The sequence below is a fragment of the Lagenorhynchus albirostris genome, chromosome 13 (genome assembly GCF_949774975.1).
Source record: "Lagenorhynchus albirostris chromosome 13, mLagAlb1.1, whole genome shotgun sequence".
Classification (NCBI taxonomy): domain Eukaryota; kingdom Metazoa; phylum Chordata; class Mammalia; order Artiodactyla; family Delphinidae; genus Lagenorhynchus; species Lagenorhynchus albirostris.
The window spans coordinates 31,349,866-31,374,984 of NC_083107.1; the positions used below are offsets into that span (position 1 = coordinate 31,349,866).

General features: G+C 36.1%; 1 protein-coding gene across 2 annotated transcripts in view; it reads right to left on the reverse strand.

The window, feature by feature from the left end:
- Positions 1-8,416: 8,416 nt before the first annotated feature.
- APLF (aprataxin and PNKP like factor) overlaps positions 8,417-25,119 on the reverse strand; it is an 86,376-nt gene continuing 69,673 nt past the window's right edge. The window contains exons 9-13 of one of the 2 annotated variants that reach the window (XM_060169483.1): positions 17,868-17,914; positions 12,702-12,900; positions 10,776-11,001; positions 9,550-9,725; positions 8,417-9,355 (exon numbers count right to left, since the gene is read on the reverse strand). In XM_060169483.1, coding sequence (XP_060025466.1) covers positions 10,893-11,001; positions 12,702-12,900; positions 17,868-17,914 — 355 coding nt within the window. In that variant the 3' untranslated portion in view covers positions 8,417-9,355; positions 9,550-9,725; positions 10,776-10,892. Of the gene's footprint in view, positions 9,356-9,450; positions 9,726-10,775; positions 11,002-12,701; positions 12,901-17,867; positions 17,915-25,119 lie in introns of those variants that run through there. The other variant, XM_060169482.1, reaches the window with a different exon arrangement.

Genomic DNA, 25,119 nt, shown 5'->3' on the forward strand with positions numbered 1-25,119 from the left:
CTAAATTCAACATTAACATTTTTGCCACATTATCCGTGTGTGTATATGTGTATAATGGAACCATTTGAAAATAAGCTAAATATATTATGCCACTTCAGCCATAAATATCTCAGCTTGTTATCTCCTACAATTAAGAACATTCTTCTTCAGCATCAAAATGTTATTATTGCAGCCAAAGGAATTAACAATAATTTCCTAATATCATCTAATATTCGGTTCATATTCAAATTTCTTTGACAGTCCTAAAAATATCATTTATAGCTATTTTTTCCAAAGAAAGATCAAATCAAGATTTACGTATTGCGTGTGGTGGTTATAATTTTTTATTCTCTTTAAGTCCAGACTGGTCCCCCTACAATCTTTTTAGAACATTGTCTTTTTTTAAGAGATCAGGTAGAACATCCCACATTTTGTTTATCTGATTATTTTATTGTGGTGTCATTTACCATGTTCCTCTGCCCACTATATTTCCTGTACCCTGAGAGTTAGGTTCAAAGGCTTAATTAGATTCAATAAAATATTGTGGTCAAGAACATCACTTCAGGAAGCACATAAGGTCATACTGGTGGGTGACAACTTCTCTCTCCATTGTAAAGCTACATTTTCTCATCTATAAATTATCTGCAGGATGACACTTTTCAGGATGTGTTGATGGCCCTGGTCTGAATTCATGGGTACATTGCAGGGTTAGAAAATGGTGATTTCCTCGTTCTCTCATTTCTCCTCCTTTTATTAGCTGGCATTCTACTGTGAAAAAGAGATTTCTCTCATCTACAGGGGATGAAATACAGTTTTTCCCCAAAGGCAGGATAAATGTTTCTTCAAATTTGCAGAGTAAGAAGTTAATGAGTTTTTTCCTTCTTTTACTTTGTAAGAAGTATTATTAATAGTAGTAACAATAGTATCTCTATATACTCACAAATTTGTATTTATTTAATATTTTGTTATGAATTAGAGTCACTAGTTTTTTGTTTCACTTCCAACTTTGGTAGTTTAAAGCTATACTTAAATCTCTAATCAGCTAAATAAATGCTGGTGCACTGGGATCTGAAGATCTGCAAGATTTTTTTTCCTTTAAGAAGACCCTGTACATATTTGAGCTTAAGAAGCATTGAAATAGTACCTGTATAAAAGAATAAACTTTGAGACTCATTACTTGACAAAATGCCAAGAAGTTCACCTGAAAGCGTTATATCAAATGTTTTAAAAGACAAACAGTATCTTTTCAACATTTCTACCTCAGTCTGCTTCCTTAAGTACTGACTTTTGGAGAAAACAGGAAAGGAAAGATCGTAACAAATATTGATGGCTAAAATTCCCTTAATTAATAAAAATTCCCTTAATTGAAAACTATAGTGTTGATTATATAGCTTAATCATAGTGTACACTTTAGTGTAATAACTAAAAGGGGTTTTGTTTTTTCCTTTTTGCCGGATGCAGCAGACATCAACTTTGGCTAGCTTAGGGAAAATAAAAAAGACCCTGTGGCACTTCAGACAAAGGTCTGGGGACACGCTCTCTGGATGGCCACAGTGCAATTGCCCCAGCTCCAACTCCTCCCTTCTGTTCTTATCCAGGACAAATTCTCTGGAAGGAACACCTGATGGGCCTGTGGGGTCTGGGCTCACCCTGCATCAGTGGCTGAGGTCAGAGAGGTAGGATCCTGAAGCTGGGACGTGGTCCCCAGAGCCACTCTTGGGCATGTTCTCAGAGACAGCAGATCATCACCAGCGGGTAGCCTCTACTAAGGAAACTTCAGTTCTTCTTTACAATGAACTGAGAGTGGCTGTCATTGGTGAGATGGTGTGTTGAGTGAAGACATGGGAATTTCATTAACTTTGTCATTCTGATTGTGTTGATAGCTCTGTTTTGTTAAAACAAAACAACTTAGGTGATTGTGATTTTTACCGTTTAGAGGGACTATAGGTAGGGTGCCAGCTTGGAAAACAAAGTTTGGGGGAACAAACATGTATCCTTGATTAGGAAAATTTTACCTGAATATCCAGCCTGCTACTTCCAGACATTTGTTTATTTCACAGACCAGTAAACCTGCTAAGTCATAAAAGTGTCATCTCTTTATCAGGTGGCATGGTTAATATTTAGGCATAGATGATTTGTGCCATCTTGAGATGGCAACCATTAATCAGAAATAACAAGTGCTATATCTAAGAAGAAAACAAGAGGCAGATTGATCTGTGGCTATTAATTAGACATACTAAGCAACGTGATTTTATCTCTTGTCAGTTAGCACTTAAGATAGCACTGTCCAAAGAATGTAAATCCCTCCAGCATGTAATCAAGGGTGTTGGAAACACAGTTTGCTTAATCTCAGTTTTGGAAGAACAAATTTCTCTTTCAAAAAAGAAGGGATGAATTCAATTACATGCTGTCATTAAGCTAGCATTAACACAATTAGGGGATATTCTGGACTTCTCATGTGAGCACTGGGATGGGGTGGGGGTTGTTTGGAGTCTTAATTAGCTCACATTCTTCAACCTGCATTTTCTTATCCAGTGGTACCAGTAGGTGAAACCCCCCCTGGCTTTTCACCTTGCCCTGTTATAATACACAGAATAACAACGATCATGGGTGGGTGCTTGCTGACCTAATGATGCTGACACAGTGGAGGAGTCCAAGCATCAAGACATCTAGGAGAACCCGGTCAGTATTTATGACAGATGTTAAACACCATGGAATGTCAAGAGATTTCCAGGAGGAGGGGTGAAGACTCCTTCCAGAATAAAGGATGAGGATGCAGCACTAAGTGGGTTCATCCTGTTTTACCTTATGATGCTCCTTCTCCAGCTTCCCCGAACTCCTCACCCAGGAGTTATATTGATAAGTGCTTGGAATTTGGAGGGAACTGGGGAAATTTAGCTTAATTTTTTTTTCTAAAATCTATCAGATTTTCTAAAATCTATCAGATTTGGCATGGGGGAATGCCTTGAATCCATAAAATCTCTTACATTTCTACTAAATTGTTTTTGTTTGAATTTATGTTTTGGCAAAACCCCAGAAGCCATGGGCATAGGGAGATTCATCCTGGTCACTAAAATAGTTTTCACTGACAGAAATGTTATTGACAGCAGCAGAAATAATGCATGTGTCTGAGGGCTTTATCTTGAGACTGTACTGCTTATCTCTATCACTGCCAGCCTCGATTGGGATCCTTAGCAATGATTTTTTTTGGACACAAGTGGTACTTGAATATGTTCTTGTTATAATATAATAATGTATTCTGGGAATACATTAGTACATGGGCTGAATTTGACAGTCCACCCTTACTCCCCTCCCCCTCCCACATCCATTCCCATTCTCACAGGTAAGTATTATTAACAGTTACCTATACCCTGCTTTTTTTCTATTCAAATGTAAATAAATATACACAGGTACTTCTTCTTTGCATAAATGCAGTCATACTGGTCTAATTATTCAATGACTTCTTTTTTTTTTACAAACAGCATTTCTTGGAGAGTTCTTCATATTTGTACATAAGTCAAACACATTCTTCTTAATGGCTGCATAATACTCCACAATATGGCAGCTTCATAATTTATTCAACAATTTCCCTATTGATAGATGGAAATTTAGGTTCTTTCCTTTTCTTTTTTGTTTTTCTTTCTTATTAGAGACAAGGCTACAATGGACTTTTTGGAATATTCATCTTTACACTTGGACACAAAGTTTTTTGTAGGACTGTTTCCTCAAATAGGAACCTGAGTCAAAGGACTTGCACTTTAAATATTTGTAACTATGGCAAAATTGTCTTCCAGAAAGGCTTGACCATTGAACACTTCCTTGTTATCACTGAAAGTTGTCAATATTTGAGATTAAAACTTGGCAGTCAAGAACTCTTTCATCATGTTAATTTGTACCCATGTACAGTGAGGCTGAATGCATTTTCACATACACGCTGGCAAATTGCTTATCTTCTATGAATCACCTGTTCATGTCTCTTGTCCATTTTTCTTTTACATTGTTCATAGATTTTTATGTGTATACATTGCATATACTGCAAATATTTTCCCTCAGTCTGTTGCTCTATTAAAACAAAATTTATTTTTGAGTGACACGTGTCGTGTTTTTTCTTTATAGATTCTGAAGCGTGGGTTTTGCTTAGAGGGGCTTTCCTTAACACTAGGTTAGGGAACTATTTTACATTTCCTTCCAATATTTTATTTCCCCCATGTTTTTTCTTTAATCCATCTGAATTTTATTTTTCAGAATCTGAGGCGAGTATAATTTCATTATTTTTCAACTTGGCCCAATTGGCTTAAAATTGCACTTTTATCGTAAGTTAAATTCCTATTTACACATGGGTCTGTTTCTAGAATCTCTATGCTGTTTCATTCATCTGTTTGTCTCTTCCTGTATTGATAAAAATTTTTTAAAAGCACATATACCTCTATTGTTTAGATATAGACAATTTGACTAGGTGGTTGAGTCTTCTCATTGTTCTTGTTCAAAAATTATTGATTTTATGAAGTATATTTTTCTTCAAAATGAACTTTAAAATTGCAAACTTGTCAAAACTTTAGGTTGTAAAACTCTATAAAAAATACATTCAGGGCTTCCCTGGTGGCGCAGTGGTTGAGAGTCCGCCTGCCAATGCAGGGGACATGGGTTCGTGCCCCAGTCCAGGAAGATCCCACATGCCGCGAAGCGGTTGGGCCCGTGAGCCATGGCCGCTGAGCCTGTGCGTCCAGAGCCTGTGCTCCGCAACGGGAGAGGCCATAACAGTGAGAGGCCCGCGTACCGCAAAAAAAAAAAAAAAAAAATTCAAACTTTTACTTGAGATTTCATTGAATTTACTGATTAGAGAGATTTATATATTTTTCCACTTCATTGAGGTATGATAAATAAAAATTGTATATAAGGTATACAACGTGATGTTTTGTCATAATATATATTGTGAAATGATTACCACATCAAATTAATTAAGGTGTCTTTCAACATTGCATTTTTAATCTAGAAATATAGTGTGCATTTCCATCTATGTCAGTCTCTCATGTCCTATAAAGTTTTAATATCTAATTCTATAGGTCTTACACATTTGTGTTAGGTTTATTACTAGGCATTTTTGACTTTGTTGCTCTTCTGAATAAGATACTCATTCATTACATTTTCTAACTTGTTCCTGCAGATGTATAGGGAAGCTGTTAATTTTTGGTGATCTTGTATCTAGCCAATTTAAAAAATATCCTTGTTAGTTTTAATAATTTTTCAGTTCATGTGTTTCCTAAGTAGCCAAACATGTTGCAGATAGTAACAGGTTTTGTTGGGGTTTTTTTCCTATCCAATATGGAAAACTCTTATTTCTCTTCATTTCTATTACCTGGGGAGGAAGACTCAGAAGACCATGAAACTGTAAAGGTGATCGTGGAGACCGTCTTGTTTCAAACTCCTTCTCTGGGAACACTTCTAATGTTTCCCTATGAACTGCAATGTTTGCTGTAAATTTCAAATAAACACTTTCATCAACTTAAAGCAGTTTAATTCTACTCCTAGCTTACCAAGCGTTTTCTTCTTGTTATTTTGTTTTTTGAAGAACAATGTTGAATTATCCAGTACCATTTTTGGCTTTTCAGGAGATCATGAGAAGCTGTTCCTTCTTTAACCTGTTAGTGTGATGAATCACATTAATAGATTTACTGACACTGAACTACCCTTATACGCTCAGCATAAATCCTGGTGCATCAGGATATCTTAATGCACTGTTGGAGACAAGTGAGTCATTATTTAGGATATTTATGTCTATGTTCAAACTGAGGTAAGTCTGTAAGTTTTTCAGTGCTGTCTTTGGCTGATTTGAAGAATTGGAGAGTTTTCCATGTTTTTCTATACTCTGTAATAGTTCTTATAACAGGAGGACTGTATGTTGAATAAAGGTTTAATAGACTTCACTTGTAATCCCTAGCATTTAGTACCACAGTAGGGGCAGATCTCTGAATACTTTCCATTTCCTCTATAGCTATTGATCTATTCAGATTTTTAAATCTATTTTAAAGTAAATGTTGATTAAATTATATTTTTATAGAAAGTCATACATTTATCTAGATTTACAAACTTACTGACAAGAAGTTGTACATATTATCTTACAAAAATTTTACAACATTCGTATGTATAGTTCTAACCATTTTTGTTTCTAATGTCTTTTTTTGCCACGTGTCTATTTTATCAATCATTTCAAAGAATCTATTTTTGTGTACTATTGATCAAGTCTACTGCTTTTTCGAATCTTTTATTTCAAGTTTTCACTTTACTAATTCTGTCCTATTTTCCTCGGGTTTATCTTGATGCTTTTATCTTGCTTCTTGAGAAAACTTAGTTCATTTATTTGTATTCTTTTTTCCTAATATATACATTTAAGGCTATATATAACTGTAGAGGCCAAAGATTGAAGCAGGGAGCCCAAGCTGATAGCAGTGGAAGTTCAGAGATAGAGTCAGATTCTGGATATATTCTGAAAGTAGAACCATCAAGATTCTGCTGAGTGTGGGAGAAAATGGAAGGTCAAGAACAATATCAAGTTGTTTAGTCTGATCAGGAGAGGAAGGTTTGGGGGGTAGCGAGGAGGGCAGTTCGAATTCAGTATTGAACACGTAAAGTCTGAGATGTCTATCATACATTCAAGCGGAGATGTTGAGTAGACAATTGGGTATGTAAGTCCGGAATTTAGTTAGGGAAGAGGTCAGGTCTTGAGATACAAATTTAGGAGTTATCCATACATAGAAAAAACAAAACAAAACAGAAGATTGCATGAAATCACCAAGCAAATGAATGTAAATAGGAAAATGAAGACCAAGGACTCTGCTGCAGGGTACTCAGCATTAAGAGCTCATGGAAAAACTAAATACCCAGCAATGGACACTGGGAGTAAGGCAGAAAAATCTCAAGATACTCTAATTTCCTAGAAGTCAAATCAAGGAAGTGTCTCAAGGAGGTAGGAGTGACTTATTGTCTCAAATGTTGCAGAAAGTTCAAGAGGAATGAGGGCTGAGAACTGATCATAGGATTTAGAAAGAGTGATCATTGATGCTCTTGACCAAAGCAGTTGCAATGGAGAGGTGATAAGGAAAGCTTGAGTTTCAAAGGAGTAGAGGCATTAGTGACAACAAGTATAGACAACACTCTTGGGGAATATTTCTGTTAAGGGGAGAAGAGAAATGGAGTAGTAAAGCTGTAGAGAAAAGTGAAGTCAGAGGAAGATTTTATTTGTTTTCAGGATGGAAGAAATATTCTTTATATGGTGATGGGAATGCTTCAGTATATAGGCAAAGACTGATGAGATGAGAGCAAAAGGGAGGAATTACCAGTGTGATATCCACGAGCATGAAAGAGGTGACTGAATATGGGGGATTGGCTTTAAACAGGACCACAGACAATTCAACTGTAATATCAGGAAAGACAACAGAGAATATGGGAATAGCTGGGAGATAGGTAGATACAGGTGAGAGTCTGTAAGTTCTCATCTAATGGATTCAATTATCTCCATGAAGTACGAAGTCAAATCTAATCTCAGTACTTAGGCTTGTATCCATTCTGTAGCAACTGACATTGTTCGCTACTTTCTAATAGTTCCTCAACTTTTAGCTTCTGCAACACAGCAAGCTCCTGACATCTCTCTTCTCCAATTCCTTTGAAGTCTTCTTTATCTTCCTACTCCTTAAATGCTGACACACAAGATCTTGTCTTCAACTCTCTTCTCCCTATTTATCACTCACCCCTTCAGTGATTGTGGACATTACTAGTGTTCACTCCATCTGGTTCTCATCTTTTCTGGGCACCCAAATTGTACTTTCCAGGGCCCTTTCAGTGGGCAAGGCGATGTGACTACTTCTGGCCAATGGGCTGTGAGCATGAGTGACACTTCCAGCATGAAGCATTTAATTAACAGGGTACAACCCTCCACTTTCTTTGTTCCCCTTGCAGTCATGATTGGTAAGTTTTCATATTCCGGTGGTGCAACTACAAGATGACAGGTTCTGAAAGCCTGGAATGATGAGTTGCCACATGAAAGACACTGGCCTGGAGAGTCACCCAACACAAAAAATCTTGGCTTATGAAAACTTTCCTTGTGTTCAGGCACTGTGATTTGGGGGTTATCCCACCATAACTAGCCTAGTTGAATGGTACAGTGATCTAATTGAGTGGTTCTCAAAACATTGAGGCTTAAGACTCCTTTAACTCACAAAAATTACTGAGGACCCTAAAGAGCTTTTGTTTATGAGGGTCATATCTATACTTACCTGTTTTGAAATTATAATTGAGAAATTTAAAATATTTATTTGCTAATGCTTTTAAAAATAATAAATCCATTATACATAAACACAAATAATATATTTTATGGAAAATAATATTTTAATTTAGTGAAATGAGTGGCATTGTTTCACATTTTTGTAATCTCTCATTTTGTAAATCTCTTTAATGCCTATCTTAATAAAAGACAGATTCTCATGTTTGCTCTCGTATGTTGTTTTGCTCAAAGTATATAGAGAAAATTAGGCCTTATACAGATATATACTTAGAAAAGGAAGTATTTTAATAGGCTTTTCAGATAATTGTGAATATTATTTTCAAAATGTCACCCAAAATAGACAGATAGCAGCTTCTGAGATGTTAGGTGCAATGTGTAACCTGAAATCATATTAATGAACTTTACAGACTCTGTTATACTAAGTTTCATTGGTCTATCTTATGCCTTGAATGTATCTTTTACCCATGCCTGATTTTATAACATACATTGGTCATTTGTAAAATAATGGCTTGCTCAGTTTTGTAGATCTCCTAAATGTGGACACATTTCATTGTATTATATCACCATCAATATCATCAGAAGAGTTTTAAAAGTTCTGGGAAGCTATCAAGCTCACAGCGACATACACAAGTTTTCTAAAATTCTAATTTTTTCTTTGAAAGCTCAATTTTTACAATTACAACATATACTGTTGGTTGCTTTCCTTGAAAAAATAGGCTAAGTTCATTTTTGAGGAACTGTCTGCCACATACTCAAACGTGAATAACCACAGTATGTCTGCCAGTCACTATTGAAGATAAAAATTGTGTTCCATGAAAAAAATTTGCTAGTTCAGATTGTAACTCAAATCAGACAAGGGCTCTTCCTCAAGAATGAGACTGTATTTCAATATGCAGCAAGACAGGACATTTAAATTATACTCCAGCATTCCTTTCTTGGACTATTTCATTTCTACCCATTATGCTATTTGCATACTTGCCTCACTGCCTTTGTGAGCTCTCTGACTGGAGACCCCATGTCCTTTTCTTCCTTGTATTCTCCACAGTGTTCGGTAGTCACCGTTACTGAATGAGTAAATATCCTATCTTCCCAAATAGACTGTAAGGATATTGAAAACAGAAACTCTGTGTTATTCTTCTTTGAATCACCAGCACCTAAGACAGGGTCTTGGGCACAACAGAGTACAACTGTGGTTGTTTATGATAATCAAGTTTATTATGTATATTATATCAAGATGGCCGGTAACAATCTCAGCAATAGTTACTCTTTATCATTTTTCTTTCAATACCTACTGTAGAGAAGCAGCTTCATAAGTTAGGTTTGCAGATTGGCAGGAAGAAACCAAACACACATACACACACATGAAAGAGAAATTAATTGGAACAAGGTGGTCACACAGAGCAGGGTTGGATATAGCATGTTGGTGTGTGGTTTCCGCCTCCATGGGGTGTGTTGGTGACACTGAACTCTGCATAGATAAATCAGAAGAAAGTCACTATCCAGTTATTGTCAGCTTTATATCACCATTCTGGAAAAATTATGCTCACAATCTATTTGCTTTCATTACAATGAATGTTTACAACCACTAGGATCGTCTAGTTCTAGAAACCAACAGTATCAACAAAGCCATCCTCAACCTGGGAGAAAAGCAGAATCAGCGCCCATGTGTCACTGAAAAATCTTCATCTCTCCAGCTTCCCAAGGTCCCAGAAAACCCACCTCCCTTCAAGAAGCCAACAAAAAATATCTGCTTTTAGAATTAAACATGTAGGTGAGAAATGTGTATGTGATCATTTTTAGCTTGAAGGAGGAGGCTGGGATATAGTTTAAATTCCATGAACACCACGATAGGGAGAGATGGCTCTTTTCCACGTTCAGGACAGCAATTAATTAAAGAATCAAGTTTTTGTTAATATTGCTTTTGAGCCCACAAATGTCATCAGTTTTCCCTCTATTTTGAGAATCACAGACTTAAATATAGTCCAATTACAAGTGGCAAATTTTTCTTACACTTTAGTCAATTGAGTTACATATTTATACATTTGTTATACTCAAAAGTGTCTTCAGGATGATTATGAAAGGCACATCAAACTATCCTTAAAAAAAGGCTACCATGAGTTATCATATTACTCTACTTCCAGGAAGAATATATTCTGATATTGAATGCTTTTTTTTCTTTCTAAAAGACGAGTGTCATCTTTTGCATTCTTTTTTTATAATACCCTTATTGAGATATATAATTCATATGCCATAAAATTCCCCCTTAGAAAGTGTATAATTCAGTGGGTTTTAGTAAATTTACAGAATTTTGCATCATCACCACTAATTTTAGGACATTTTTATCAATTCATAAAGAAAGTCTTCTACGCATTAGGAGTCACGCCCTAGCCCCCTCCCTCCTCTAGACCCTGCAACCACTCATCTACTTTCTGTCTCTGTGGATTTGCCTATTTTGGATATTTCATAGAAAAGAGTTTATACAATCTGTGGCCCTTTGTGTCTGTCTCCTTTCACTTACCATAAGGTTTCCAAGGTTTATCCATGCTGTAGCATGTTTCAATCCTTCAGTTCTTTTTTATGGCCAAAAAATATTTGGTTGTCGAGGAAGACCACATTTTGTTTATCCATTCATCAGCTAATGGATATTTAGGTGTCTCCACTTTTTGACTATTACGAATAATGCGTCTATGGACATTGTGTACAAGTTTTTACGTGGACACGTTTTTAATTCCTTTGGGATAGATCTGTAAGTGGATCAAGAAACACTTTAAGGATTAAGTTAGTGCAAAATGAGAATAAGTTCAAAGAATTTTTTTCACAGGTTTTTCAAGCCCCCAAGACTAAAGGGACATTAGGAAAGAACATTAGTTCCTAAATAACAACAGAGACAAAATCAGAATAATAGACAATAGAGAAATACTTACCTTTTCCTTGCTGTAATTTAAGTAAATTTTAATATTATATAATTTCTTGAAAACAAATTTAAAGACACTAAGAAAACAATTATAAATCTGTCTTGCTCTTTCTAGATATACATTTTTAGGTTCTTTTGGAATAGAAAATATTAGTGTTTAACAAGAAAACTTTTGGTTTATGATTTCAATACTGTATCTACTGCGTTGTGTACATACCCAAATTAAAGATTCTAAACTATATTTCAAAGATTCTAAGTCATCTAAAATGAAGAGTATTACAGAGCCTAAAGTAGTTTAACAACAGAGATACAGGGAATTCCCTGGTGGCACAATGGTTGGGAATCCTTCTGCCAGTGTGGGGGACGTGGGTTTGATCCCTGGTCCGGGAAGTTCCCACATGCCACGGAGCAACTGGGCCCGTGCGCCACAACTACTGAGCCTGCTCTCTAGAGCCCGCATGCCACAACTACTGAAGCCTGCACACCTAGAGCCTGTGCTCTGCAACAAGAGAAGCCACCTCAATAAGAAGCCTGTGCACCGCAACAGAGTAGCCCCCGCTCGCCACATCTAACGCAGCCAAAATAATTTTTTAAAAAAAGATACACTACATAAAATTGGAGAAGAAGGAGTTTCTTCTTGAAATAAAAGGCCAGCATCTTGAATGCTGGCAGACAACTTGCTACTTTCATCTGAGGATAAAAGAACTAATATCGTTTGAGAAAATTATGGTTAAAAATACTGTCTTTATTCTTAATATAAGGACAGCACATTGAGAGCTAAAATAATCAGGCAGGACTTCAGTTTGTAAAAGAAATGGTCAAATTCTTTGAGTTTTCCTAAATACTTTTAAACTCAGACATACAGTAAATTACAGAGTTGGGACACAAAATAACATCCCTGACATGGTGGACATTTCTCTTCTACAGTCTAGTTGAATCTATTTGCAGTATCCATTTGGTACTGATTTCCCTGTTTCAAAGAATAAAAGTGGTAAATGAAATTGCAAAGCTCACATCTAGGGTTCTAGAAAAAATAACAGCCATTAGATGATGGCTGTTATTTTTTAAAGCCTGGTTCTGCTTGAAGAATCACTTTAACAGGAATGAAAGAAGCATGCTTTCCCACTAATTATGCAATCTGCCTGGTTATACTGGCGTAAGTATTCTATATAAAGACAGAATCTTTGGGAAAAAGAAAAGAGACCAATGTTTTGTGCAACCTATGGCTTTTAGTTTTATTATAAACACACGAAGTACATGAAAAATATCAAATTATTTCTTTTTAACTCTGTCTGCTTATTATTTCCAGATGTTTTAAATAGGATAGAAAAAGCAAAGCAACAAAACAAATTCCATCCACTACACTGAAGGTTGACATTTCAGTGTTTCACGTGTGAAGAGTAAATAGTAAAGTCATAACTATAAAAAGAAGGAAAACAATTATCACTTAAGTGCTTCCGTGGTTCCTGAATTATTTTTCCACAAAGAAATGGTAAATATGAGCCATATATTACTGCAGAGAAGAGTTACTTTTTTCTTTTCATGAACTTTTTCGCTTCTTTCAAAAGCCCTTCCACATCTTCCTTTTCTAGGTCTTCCTGTCCTGGTTCCCAGTCGGAATCTTCATCTGTTGGCTCATATTCTTCTCCCTCATCATCTGTAACGCTGTCATGCAGGTTGTACTCACTGGGTTGGCCAACACTGTCATCTTCATCTGAAATGTTTCTCACTGAAAAACAGTTTAGTACATGACACAACAATTGGAACTCAACCTGGGATTAGAAACATCTAACTGTAAAATATCCTTTTCTGCCAAGAAGAATTAATTTTACTTAATACAAAGCTAACTACTACAAATTTCTAGAAAGGGGGCTAAAGCTCTCATTTGTTATAATTCTAACTTTTTTTTAACATTTGCTTAATTCTAACTTTTCCTACCATGAGGCTCCCAAGACTAAAATGTCCTCTGAGATTCATAATGGTTCCTTAATAATATCATAATCATATTCATGCTACCCTACCTTCCACTGTGGTAGAATGTATTTTTGTCCCAGTTATTCACTGTCGCTCCCTGTGATGTGATTCTATTTACCCACTCCCACTGACATCAGACTTGGCCAAAGAAAAGTGAGTGGAAGTAACAGCTTCCATGGAGAAGCTTTAAGGGCCTTTCTGTGGTTCTGCTATTGCCATTTCCCCTCTGCTAGGAGAACAGTGTGTCCCAGATAGAGGTTGATCCTTCAGCCTGGAGTTAGGATGAGAACACACATGAGACAGAGCCACAGCCAACATGCAGCTACATGCATGTAACATGAAGGAGAAATACACCTATTTATCGTTGTAAGGCACTAAAATTTGAGGACCGTTTGTTTTTGCTGCAAACCTAGCACAATCTGATTGACACACCAGGGTTGTGACCAAATGAGGAAACAGAAGCTTACAACTTTGGAAAATTTAGCTCATGCTTCAATAAGACTAGGATTACTATGGTAATAGCCATTAGACTTTACAGATTTCTAAATAACATTATAATAGTAGAATTACAATTCTAGAATTCTTCTGTCTCAAAGATCCTTTGACCTCAAATGACCTCAAAGATCCTTTCCAACTCCAAAGATCTAATTTTAAGGACAAAACAGGAATTTTCATTTTCTCTACAGGAATATGAAATGCAGAGACAGGCTGACAGCTTGACTACTTGAAAGCAGCACAAGAGAAATAAGCTGTCACTTTTTTAAAAAAACTGATGGGTAACACTGTTCTACCATAATAATGAAAAATAACAACCTCTAGAAAAAGTAACAAACTCTTTAACATATTTGAAACAACATGCTATTAACTATTTGGTATTAGGATATGGTAATTTCTGACTTTTCTATTTATGCAGAGGAATTTATAATAACAGAATGACAACTCTGAAGTTTGTATCCAATATTTCCTGTACAATTTAAAATTTCACCATCAAAGTCTTATCCCAAGAACCAAGTCTGCAGAGCTACTGAAGAGTATACTGTGTCACATACATGCTGGAAGATTTTTACATGGAGAAAAAAATCTTTCCAAATTGCTGATTTTCTCCAAATAGTTTTCTGGTAATAGGCAATAATAAGACAGATGTCTCATTACAGCTTAACATCAATAATTCTTCAGGTTTTATTTTCCTTTCTTTTCCAGTATATCTTAGGATTAGTTAGGATATTAATTTTCATTTAAGTGAAAAAATACTTTAGCCCAGCATCTCTAAAGATGAAAGCTTACTACATACTATAAGAATAAACATTTTTAAATGCCTCATTTTACTACTAAAGACCAAGCTACTAGTTGGGTATTCATATTTTTAACTTTGGGAAAGCAGTTTGTGCAGGTCTGTTCCACTTTATTATACATTAAGTTTATTTCTTTTTTAAAACACCATTGCATTGGCCTTTTATATGTTCCAAAATCTCTCAGGTTTCCTCACAGTAAGCAGCAGTTTACAGAATCTCATTTAAGTTTCACCAACCTTCCTTAATAGCTTTCTTTCTAGATCTTTTAATTTCTACTTCTGAAAACAAAAAAGTCTACATAAGCACATGTGTGCATACAACTGCAGAACTAGAGAAATAGGAAAATAGCTATCAGTAGGACATTCTAAATTTTGAGTCATGAATGGTACTGATCACCTAGAATCATGACTATCACATAATAATCAGAGCCAGAAAGAATGACTCCAATAATCAGGTAATAAAATGCTGACGACAATTTCTTTCAAATGCTGTCAACAAGCAAGGTAGCTAAGAAAGTTTAAAATAAAATTTTCCTGGCATTGATCACTCTTGTATTCAATATGTTGTGCTAAAACTGCAGCACTATGAAAAAGTGTGGAAAGTTAGTGAAATTTTAAACCAATTAGATATACAAGAAGCTTAACAGATGATAGCAGTCAAACCTACAAAAATTGGAATACACTGCATAAACTGTTACATGTGTGGAAGAACTTTACAAACTGAAGTGTTTTAGGAGTGCTACAAATCAGAAATTAAATAAGGATTTCATGTAGTTATTCTGTATTATAAAATTCTATAGTATTTGGTATATAGTATATGGGTCTATATTAACTTTTACTGTTTTATTATGTATTTATGATACCCCCACCTCAAATTTAACATGTGTTAAAAAAACAACAACCCACAAACTACCTAGTTCTTCCTCCTGATCTCTATTATCATCTCCAGCCTCCTGATAATCTGTACTTTAATTTTCAGTCATTCCTATTTCCTTTACCTCATCCCACCCCCCACACCACAACCAATCAGTTGGCAAATCCTATTGACTCTTAGTACAAAATCGCACTTGTATCCAATCCTATCTTCCTACTCTCATGGTAGCCTAGTTCTGGTCCTTTATTCAACTACCTAACTAATCTCCAGAAGGCTTCCCCTACTCTAATTCAGACTGCTCATCATCAGGGGTAAAATACTGGCTCACCATTGTTTGTCAGTGCACAATACCTCTTTGGTCTAGCTTTCAAGAGCTTCTATAATCTGACTTCAATACACCCCTTTAGTATCATTCACAGTAACTATAGAGACTCTCCCTGTCAGTTAAACTGATCTACCTTCTAACTCCAAACACAACTTTCCATTTCCTACTCAATGTCCTTGACTCACCTATTATTCACTTTGTCTGGGATGTCCTATACCCACCCACGCAAAGCTAAGAAACAAAGATAATTGAAATCCTACCATCATAAAGACCAACTTAAAATTCCCTTATCAAGTCCACTCTGATAAACCCTGGCAAAAAGTGCTCCACCCCTTTCCTCCAAGATTTTAGAGCATTTCACCCCAAGCATGTAGAGCCAGAGCTGGTTCTCATGTATCTCTGTAACTCTGCTCACTTGGAAGACACATAATAAATGAATAAATGAGTGAATGAGTGTTACATAAATCAGATTAAGATCTTGGGTAATGTTAAACTTTAAAGATTTGGGAAATAAGAAAAACAAGTATGTTAGCATTTTATTTTAGATATCTCTAAATTAAGAAATATGAGACCTCAACATTTAATATTTTAAATACTCCAGACACCTTAATTTATAGGTTTTTAGAGTAGGAAGAGATATTCTGACTATATTGCCACATAACAACTCTTGAAAGTACATTAAATATATAAGGCTAAACTGTTACATTAAAATATCATACTTAAAAAAAAAACCACAACTGTCTTTCCAACAAAATAAACAGTTTTTTTTAAGAAAAGTTAATTGTTCTAAAAATACGTTCTTCATTCAGAAGACACTTCAATGATAATTCAAAGAGATTTTTCAAAGAAAATTCAGATACTTTTAACTATGCCATATGATGCATATTGTCGGTTTTAGGAAAATGGTTCCTAGTTCTGTAAAGATATACAAATGTGTCAAATGCTCTTTCATGGGGCAGTGCTGAAATCTGTCAGTAAAATAGAGTTTTAATCAAATATTATTACATTATTGTTCAAAGAAAAGTTAATTTAACAACCATAAAAGCTATAGTTTGAGATACAGCCCCAATAAAGAAAAGGATAACATATAAACTCCATACCACATTAGCTCAGATAAAGTGATTAAATCTGTATCGGCAGTATTAAAGCACTGAAGTGTGTTTCAATAAGAAATAGCAAATAGAATTCCCTTGTGGTGAAATTAATTATTTTTATCACTTGGTTACAAGTTGGCTGTGTTTATACATATACAAAGGCAAGTGGGCATAGCCTGGATAGTACATTTTATTCTCTCACTCTGTGGGCAGAAATACTGGATGCTGAATTGGCCTCTGCATTATATAAATGATATGAAGAAGCCAGAATTTGTTAACGGGAAAAAATATTAGAGTTCAGAAGCAGGGGAAACAGAAGGTAAAACAGACTGATGTAAACAGGAATGACGGTCATTCGATAGTTGCATCTCTGGTGTCTATCTCCCCTTCTTCCCCAAAACTAGCTTCTACTGGGGATCTCTGTGGTTCTGAAGAAAGGGACTCTGAAGAAAGGGACTCTGCCTTGGTTCCAAGGGTGAAACAAACTAATCAGTGGTCACAGTGATTAATTCAAGAATAAGAATGTAACCTAAGCCAGTTTAAAAAAAGTTAATTTTATGATTTTTCCTAGGAATAGCAAGAGTCAAAGTTGTTCTCTCTCTCTCCTTACATATAAACATGGGGAGTTTACCATGTTAAATGGAGTTTAGCCAGTTGAATAAGGATGCATATAGTTCCTTGGTGGGGAGAGGAGCCAGTCTTAGAATAAAAATCACCCCTCTAAAGACAGGATGATGGAAGGAAATTGGATGTTGGTGAATTATTGACATTATTAATGAGCCAAAGCAACAAATCTTGTCCAATCTAGCCTTGCTTCTGGACTTTTCAGTTATAGAAGCCAATATGATCTCTTTATCATTCAGGCCAGTTTGAGATTTTGTTTTAAGGTACCTGCAAACAAAAGAATCATAACAGATACCAAGGCAAATATATACTGTTGGACAATGATTGTAGAAAACATCTGCTATATAAAAACTCATCGGTTATTAAATCTAAGAAAATTATTAAAATCAGCAATTCAACAAATTCACAGAAGCAGAGATTTAAAAAATCCACAATAACTGGAAACTGTATCTGGTTTAACAGGAGAATCCATTTGAAGGTTTCATTTGGAGTTTCCTGAAGGAAAATTACTTACCTGGAAATGTACTATGTCTATATTCTATCTTGTGCTGGGGATTCTTCCTTAAAAAAAAAAAAAAGGGAAAAAAAAAGAAAGAAAGCAAATATAAGGTCTAGTTTGACAATCACTGAAAAGGAATAGGACTGTTTAAATTAAACTAGAGCACTCACTAACCTATGAATAAAATTAGCAGTAAACCTCTTACTGAAAAGCATTTGCCTTGTTATTGTTGTTGCTGTTAACTATAGTCACCATGCTGTACAAAGCATTTGCTTTTTAATTACATTTACTGAGTGCCTACTCCATGCCAGGCATACTTCTAGATGCAAAGACAGAGTGATGAACCAGATAAAGTGCTGCCCTCATGACTGACATTCTACAGAAAAGCAGTATGAGACAAATAAAATATAATACAATATACTGTATTTCTAAACTGTCAATGCCATATATCACATATATAAAGATATGAGGTAAATTAGTATATAAAGTATATAACACAAAATATCAAATTGTGTGTGTGTGTAATATCTAAAAGGATACTTCTAAGGCTCTTCTAGAATCCAAAGGCAAAAGCATGTAAGTCATGTCTCTCCAAAGAATACCAATCAACTGTTATGAGAAAACAAGAAAGTCAGTTTGCATCGAGAAATTTATAATAACATATCTCAAAGTCAAACAGAAACTACTGTTTGAATATCTACTTTTGATTATATATATTGATGATCGCTTCTATCATTTCATTAAACAAATGTTTGGGTACACTGTGTATACAACACATTCTCCACAAAGTACAAAACTACCCAGGCAGCAGAACCCCAAAGCAGCAACTGGTTTATCATGATCCACTTGGTGGGTACCTTTCTCTTAGGGGACTGACAAAGGAGAGCCAGGGAGCGCTGACAGTAGACATGTGCTGAGGTATACAGTTCACATGAAGCTGTTGTGAGGATTCAGGAGTAATAACACAATAAGTCCTCAGTTTAAGGGCATAGTAGGCGGTAAGCAATTAATCTTAGCCATTGATTCATTCATCAGTGGTCCAAGTAATAGGCATGGGCCACTTATTACATGCCAGGCTCTGTGTCAGGTGTCAGCAACCTTTCTTATTGCTAATATCTCTTCTTTTGGGGTAACTTCTCCTACGATATGAGCATTAAACACAGTACGAGAATGCAACCACACAATTAACTGGGGTCACAACTCAATAGTTTTGAAAAGTGGAAAAAAGATTCACCAAAAGATTGTGTGTTTGGGGTAATTAACCCAAATTTGATCTTTTTTTTTATTTTTTTTTATTTTTTTTATTTTTATTTTTTGCGGTACGTGGGCCTCTCACTGCTGTGGCCTCTCCCGTTGCGGAGCACAGGCTCCAGACGCGCAGGCTCAGCGGCCATGGCTCACGGGCCCAGCCGCTCCGCGGCACGCGGGATGCTCCCGGACCGGGGCACGAACCCGTGTCCCCTGCATCGGCAGGCGGACTCCCAACCACTGCGCCACCAGGGAAGCCCCCAAATTTGATCTTTTGATGGAAAAGAAACTTCAAAGTTGAAAGAAATAAACTGGATAACTTAAACGTGATGAAGGGAGCTGCAAATGAACAAAGCTGCCATGATGCTTCGTGGGAAGATCTTTCCTTACTGAACATGCTGGCACAGGTCATTAACTTGTTTAATTCCGTCTTTATTAAAGTACAATTAATGTTGGACATCAGGGGAGGTAGAACAGAAAAATGGGGGACATTAATACCAAAGGTATTTTCATCAATAATCTGGATAAAATTGCTGATCCTTCGAGATTGTTTTTGGTAACCTTTTTAAAATCTTTTTTTTTATTGTGGTAAAATATACTAGTAACTTTTTATTTTGAAAAAATGTCAAACTACTGAAAAGTGGCAAGATTAGTACACAGAAATTCCATATATCTTCATCAAGATTCTTCAAGTGTTAACATTCTACACAGATGCCTCATCATTATTATTATCTATCTACAGTCATTTGAGATTTAAAGGCTTTTTTCTCCTTCCTTTTAATACATGTTTGCTTCAGGTACCTAGAAGTCCTAACCTTTTCCTGTTTTGCCCTTAACAGAGCAGGATTATTGAAAAGTTCATTATGGTCTTAATTGTTTGCTACTGGAGCCTCCTTCAAAAGCTGCTTTAGAAACTCTCAAGTAACTAAATGTCAGACTTTAAAAACAAGTATAGAAATGAAACCAAGTGAGTTTATGGAGACAAGTACAGTTTGTGTACCAAATACCAGTTAAAAGACTGTGGACATCCACTGTCAGGCTAGCAAGACTGAAAGGAAGAGTAACTTTTTTAAAAAGCCAAATGAAGACACAGTATCAGGATTGACATATATATATTAATATGTATAAAATAGATAACCATTGAGAACATGCTGTATAGCACAGGGAACTCTACTTCACTGTACAGCAGAAACTAACACAACATTGTAAAACAACTATACCCCAATTAAAAAAAAAAAAAAAGAAACCACGGTGGGGATGGAGGTAATGGTTCAACCCCAAAGTTGCAGAAGGTAAGGTTCCCCATCATCTTGGAACACATACACAGTTGCACTCACATACTCCATTTACATTATCTAACCTCACACACTACCTAGGAAAAGGCAAGCCATTTCAGAATAAACGAATAGGGAAAAAAAGTTTACTCTGGTATATTGCAAAAAGGAAGAGCAGAAATATGTGTTATGAAATTCTGTGCTCAGAAAATTTCAGCTCCATGTGCAGATTCTCATCTGCCTTAGAGGGGAAAAAGCTGTTTCTCTGAGGTTCTGCTAATAGTTTCCATCCTTTCCTAGGAGAACTTGCTATTTTCATTAAAAGGCAGGTGTTAAGACTGCAATGTAGACCAGAAGAAACTAGCTGAGTTGGTACTTTTCCACATTTAACTTAGAGATCAAACTTCCCATTTAAAACAAAAGAATTAATTAATATCAATAGAGATTCTGCTAGTTAATTCATTGAAAATGAAGAAAAAATATCCTCTGGGACAGGTTCAAAAGTTTCCTGTTTTGGGGTATTTTCAAAAATACTTTATTCTTTCTTGATGCTATAACTCACAGAATAAATAGACTTCAATATGAAAATGAGCCAAAGCAGAAACAAAAATGTATCATCACATTTATGTGCAAAAGTACATACTCAAAACCAAATTTTAGGCATGTTTTGTTTACATAGCAATTTAAATGTAAAGAAGTTAAGTATTCTGAATGTTAAATTATCCTCTCCTTCAAGGTCCCTCCACCTTTATTTGCAGCCCAATCTTTCATTTCTACGTTGGGAAAAAAGTTTTTGATTTTTTGCCATTGATAGGCACTTGCTCACAGCCTTTTTTTTTTTTTTAACATCTTTATTGGAGTATAATTGCTTTACAATGGTGTGTTAGTTTTTGCTTTATAACAAAGTGAATCAGTTATACATATACAAATATCCCCATATCTCTTCCCTCTCGCTTCTCCCTCCCTCTCACTCTCCCTATCCCACCCCTCTAGGTGGTCACAAAACACCGAGCTGATCTCCCTGTGCTATGTGGCTGCTTCCCACTAGCTATCTTTTACATTTGGTAGTGTATATATGTCCATGCCACTCTCTCACTTTGTCCCAGCCAGCTTACCCTTCCCCCTCCCCGTGTCCTCAAGTCCATTCTCTAGTAGGTCTGTGTCTTTATTCCCATCTTGCCCCTAGGTTCTTCATGGCCTTTTTTTTTTAGATTCCATATATATGTGTTAGCATACGGTATTTGTTTTTCTCGCATGACAGACTCTAGGTCCATCCACCTCTCTACAAATAACTCAATTCCGTTTCTTTTTATGGCTGAGTAATATTCCATTGTATATATGTGCCACATCTTCTTTATCCATTCATCTGTTGATGGACACTTAGGTTGCTTCCATTTCCTGGCTATTGTAAATAGAGCTCCAATGAACATTGTGGTGCATGACTCTTTTTGAATTATGGTTTTCTCAGGGTATATGCCCAGTAGTGGGACTGCTGGGTCGTATAGTAGTTCTATTTTTAGTTTTTTAAGGAATCTCCATACTGCTCACAGCCTTTTTGCCAAGAATATTCTTCTAACTCTACACTGCTTGTCTAAGTACCTTGCGCAGGAAAACAACTCTGATAATTACTGGGAAATATCTCCAGAACATCTTGTCCATATCTACCATTTGGTACTTATCACATAATTTCTTATACTGTCATCTAAATTTTCAACACAAATGTTTGTGTGTGTGTGTGTGTGTGTGTGTGTGTGTGTGTGTGTGTGTATTATCTCATCATCTGTCAAATGAGCTGCTGGAGGTCATGGGTTCTTCTTACATTTTTAAATATCTTTTATAGCACTTACAAGAGTACCTTTTACAAGGTGGCATTCAACTATATTTTTCATAAATTATCTACCTACTACAATATAATCAACTCTTTTCTTTCAAAAAGAGGTTTTTTTTAAATTGAGCTTTACATGAGTTTCCAAAATGATGAAATATTTTCTATTTTCCTATTTAAGAGGAAAAAAGACCCTTGTTTTTGCTACCTATACTATTATTTCTTAAGAAAATGATTGTTGAAAAGAGCTTGAAAGAATCATTTGTGGGACTTCCTTGGTGGCGCAGTGGTTAAGAATCCACCTGCCAATGCAAGGGACACGGGTTCGATCCCTGGTCCGGGAAGATCCCACATGCCGCAGAGCAACTAGGCCTGTGTACTATTAACTACCGAGCCAGCGCTCTAGAGCCCACATGCCACAACTACTGAGCCTTTGCTCTAGAGCCCGTGCTCCACAACAAGAGAAGCTGCCGCAATGAGAAGCCCGCGCACCACAATGAAGAGTAGTAGGCCCCGTTCCCCGCAACTAGAGAAAGCCCGCACACAGCAAAGAAGACCCAACGGAGCCAAATAAATAAATAAATAAAATAAAATAAAATAAAATAAAAATGCCAATCTTTAAAAAAAAACATTTGCAATAAAATTCTCATTGGCTGGTACAAAACACGATTTCTAATAACTTCTAGACTGATGAGTTTTCTTACATTAATGTTAATTTTTTTTTTTTTTTGGAAATTGTAATCCATGGATCGTGATGTTTTCAGAAGTCTATCCTTTGAAAGGCAGTTTTTCTATTGGATATAAGCCAAAGAATGCCTATTCTCATTAGGCTGAAAAGAATGTCAATGTGCTGAAATTGCTCTGCATTCACACCTACAAAGTTAATAATCAAAGTGCTCACGGAAGCTTTTTACACAAACCTAGGACTGAAATATGTTAGAATTTCCTGCCATTAACAATTCATATTACTTCCCCAGGAAACAATGAAAATCTGACAACCATATTAAGCAGACACCACCGCAATCAGGTTCCTGAGATACTGACTGCTCAGCATCATAGGACACTTAGCTCTAGTCAATCAATCACTCCAGTTAACAGGAACACAGTGTGTGTCCTTCACAAACGCTTAAGAGGCAGATGCCACTGTGACTTGGACCAGTTGTCATCTGGCTTGTTAAACTTTAGATCACCAGCATTATGTTGTGGAAGGGGTTCAGGTTTCGAGATCAGAAGAACCGAGTCTGAATTCAAACTACAGTTTACTGGTTATGTGATTCAGGGCAAGTCCTGTGACCAAGTCTCCACTTCCTCATCTGTAAAGCAGGGAAAATACTGCCTACCTCACACAGGGTTGTTTGAAGCATTAAATGAAGTGATGTGCATAAACATTTGTAGGCCATTAAGCATTTTACAGGTGTCACCTATTTTTATAGAAACAGAAATCAATTTTACTTTAAGATAGCCAACAGGGCTTCCCTGGTGGCGCAGTGGTTGAGAATCTGCCTGCCGATGCAGGGGATACGGGTTCGAGCCCTGGTCTGGGAAGATCCCACATGCTGCAGAGCAACTAGGCCCGTGAGCCACAACTACTGAGCCTGCACGTCTGGAGCTTGTGCTCTGCAACAAGAGAGGCCGCGACAGTGAGAGGCCTGCGCTCGCCACAACTAGAGAAAGCCTGCGTGCAGAAACGAAGACCCAACACAGCCATAAATAAATTTAAAAAAAAAAAAGATAGCCAACAATGTCTAAAAATTCTATATGCCAGTAAAAGTAACTGCCAACTAATACTAGAAAGCTGAATTTTTCCTTCAATAATACATATAATTATTATTGTTGAATATTTCCCCAATTGCATTTCACATATTTATAGAATATTTTGTAACATTTGCCCATGCATATCCTATTTTTAAAAATCAGTTATTAATAATAAAGCAGAAAGTCTTTTTCATATAACCCTGGGTTAAGGCTAAGTGGCAATACTGTACAGCTCTTTGGGGACATATGAACATCTGAAATAACTTTCAAGGACAATGCAAAATTCCACCCAGGACTTTTTCCTAATAATGAATGGAAATACTTAGAATTCATTCATAAAAGATTTACATCAACCTTTTCCACAAATAGCATTTTCTGTAACTCAGCAGGCCTCAAAATCCTGTTTTTGGACTTTTTTTAAATCTTTGGGTTCTAAAGATAGACGTATACACCCATAACTACACCAGGTTTTTATGAGCTGTTATATTTTAAAATATACATTTTCGAAAGCATTTCTGGTGTTAATGATATAGACACATGAATAACAAATACATATCTGAAGGAAGAACACTCAGTAAGAGAAAATAAAAAATGTCTTCAAATTTGCCATGGCCGTAGGGTATTTGGAAAAACAAAGATTTGTATAGCTCAAGGAGAATGAGGGAGAAGGAAAAGAAGTCCTGAATGAAGTCAGAGAAGAACTTGTAAGCCATGGGAAAGAGTTTTGTAGGAGGCTATCGGATGATTCTGAGTAAGAAATCAACATGATATGACTTATTTTTAGAGAACTGCTCTGGCTGCTGTGTGGAAAATGAACTATTAAGGGGCAAGAAAAGAAACAAGGATATCAGTTAAGAAGCTACTACGGTACACCAGGTCAGAGATGACGGTGGTTATGACTAAGACGACTGAAGTAGAGGAAGTAGGAAATGGTCAGGTTCTTAATGTATTTAAAGGTTGAAATGGCAAGAACTGCTGATGGATTGAATGCGTGATGTGAAGAAAAGAGAAGAATCAAGGGCATGTCTTGGTTTGGAGCCTAAACACTATGTGAATGGTGAAGTCATTTACAAAGGTGGAGAACACTTGGGAAAGAGTTGTTTTCATGACCAAAATCAAGAGGTCTGTTTCTGATATAAGTTTGACCTATTTTACAACCAAGTGC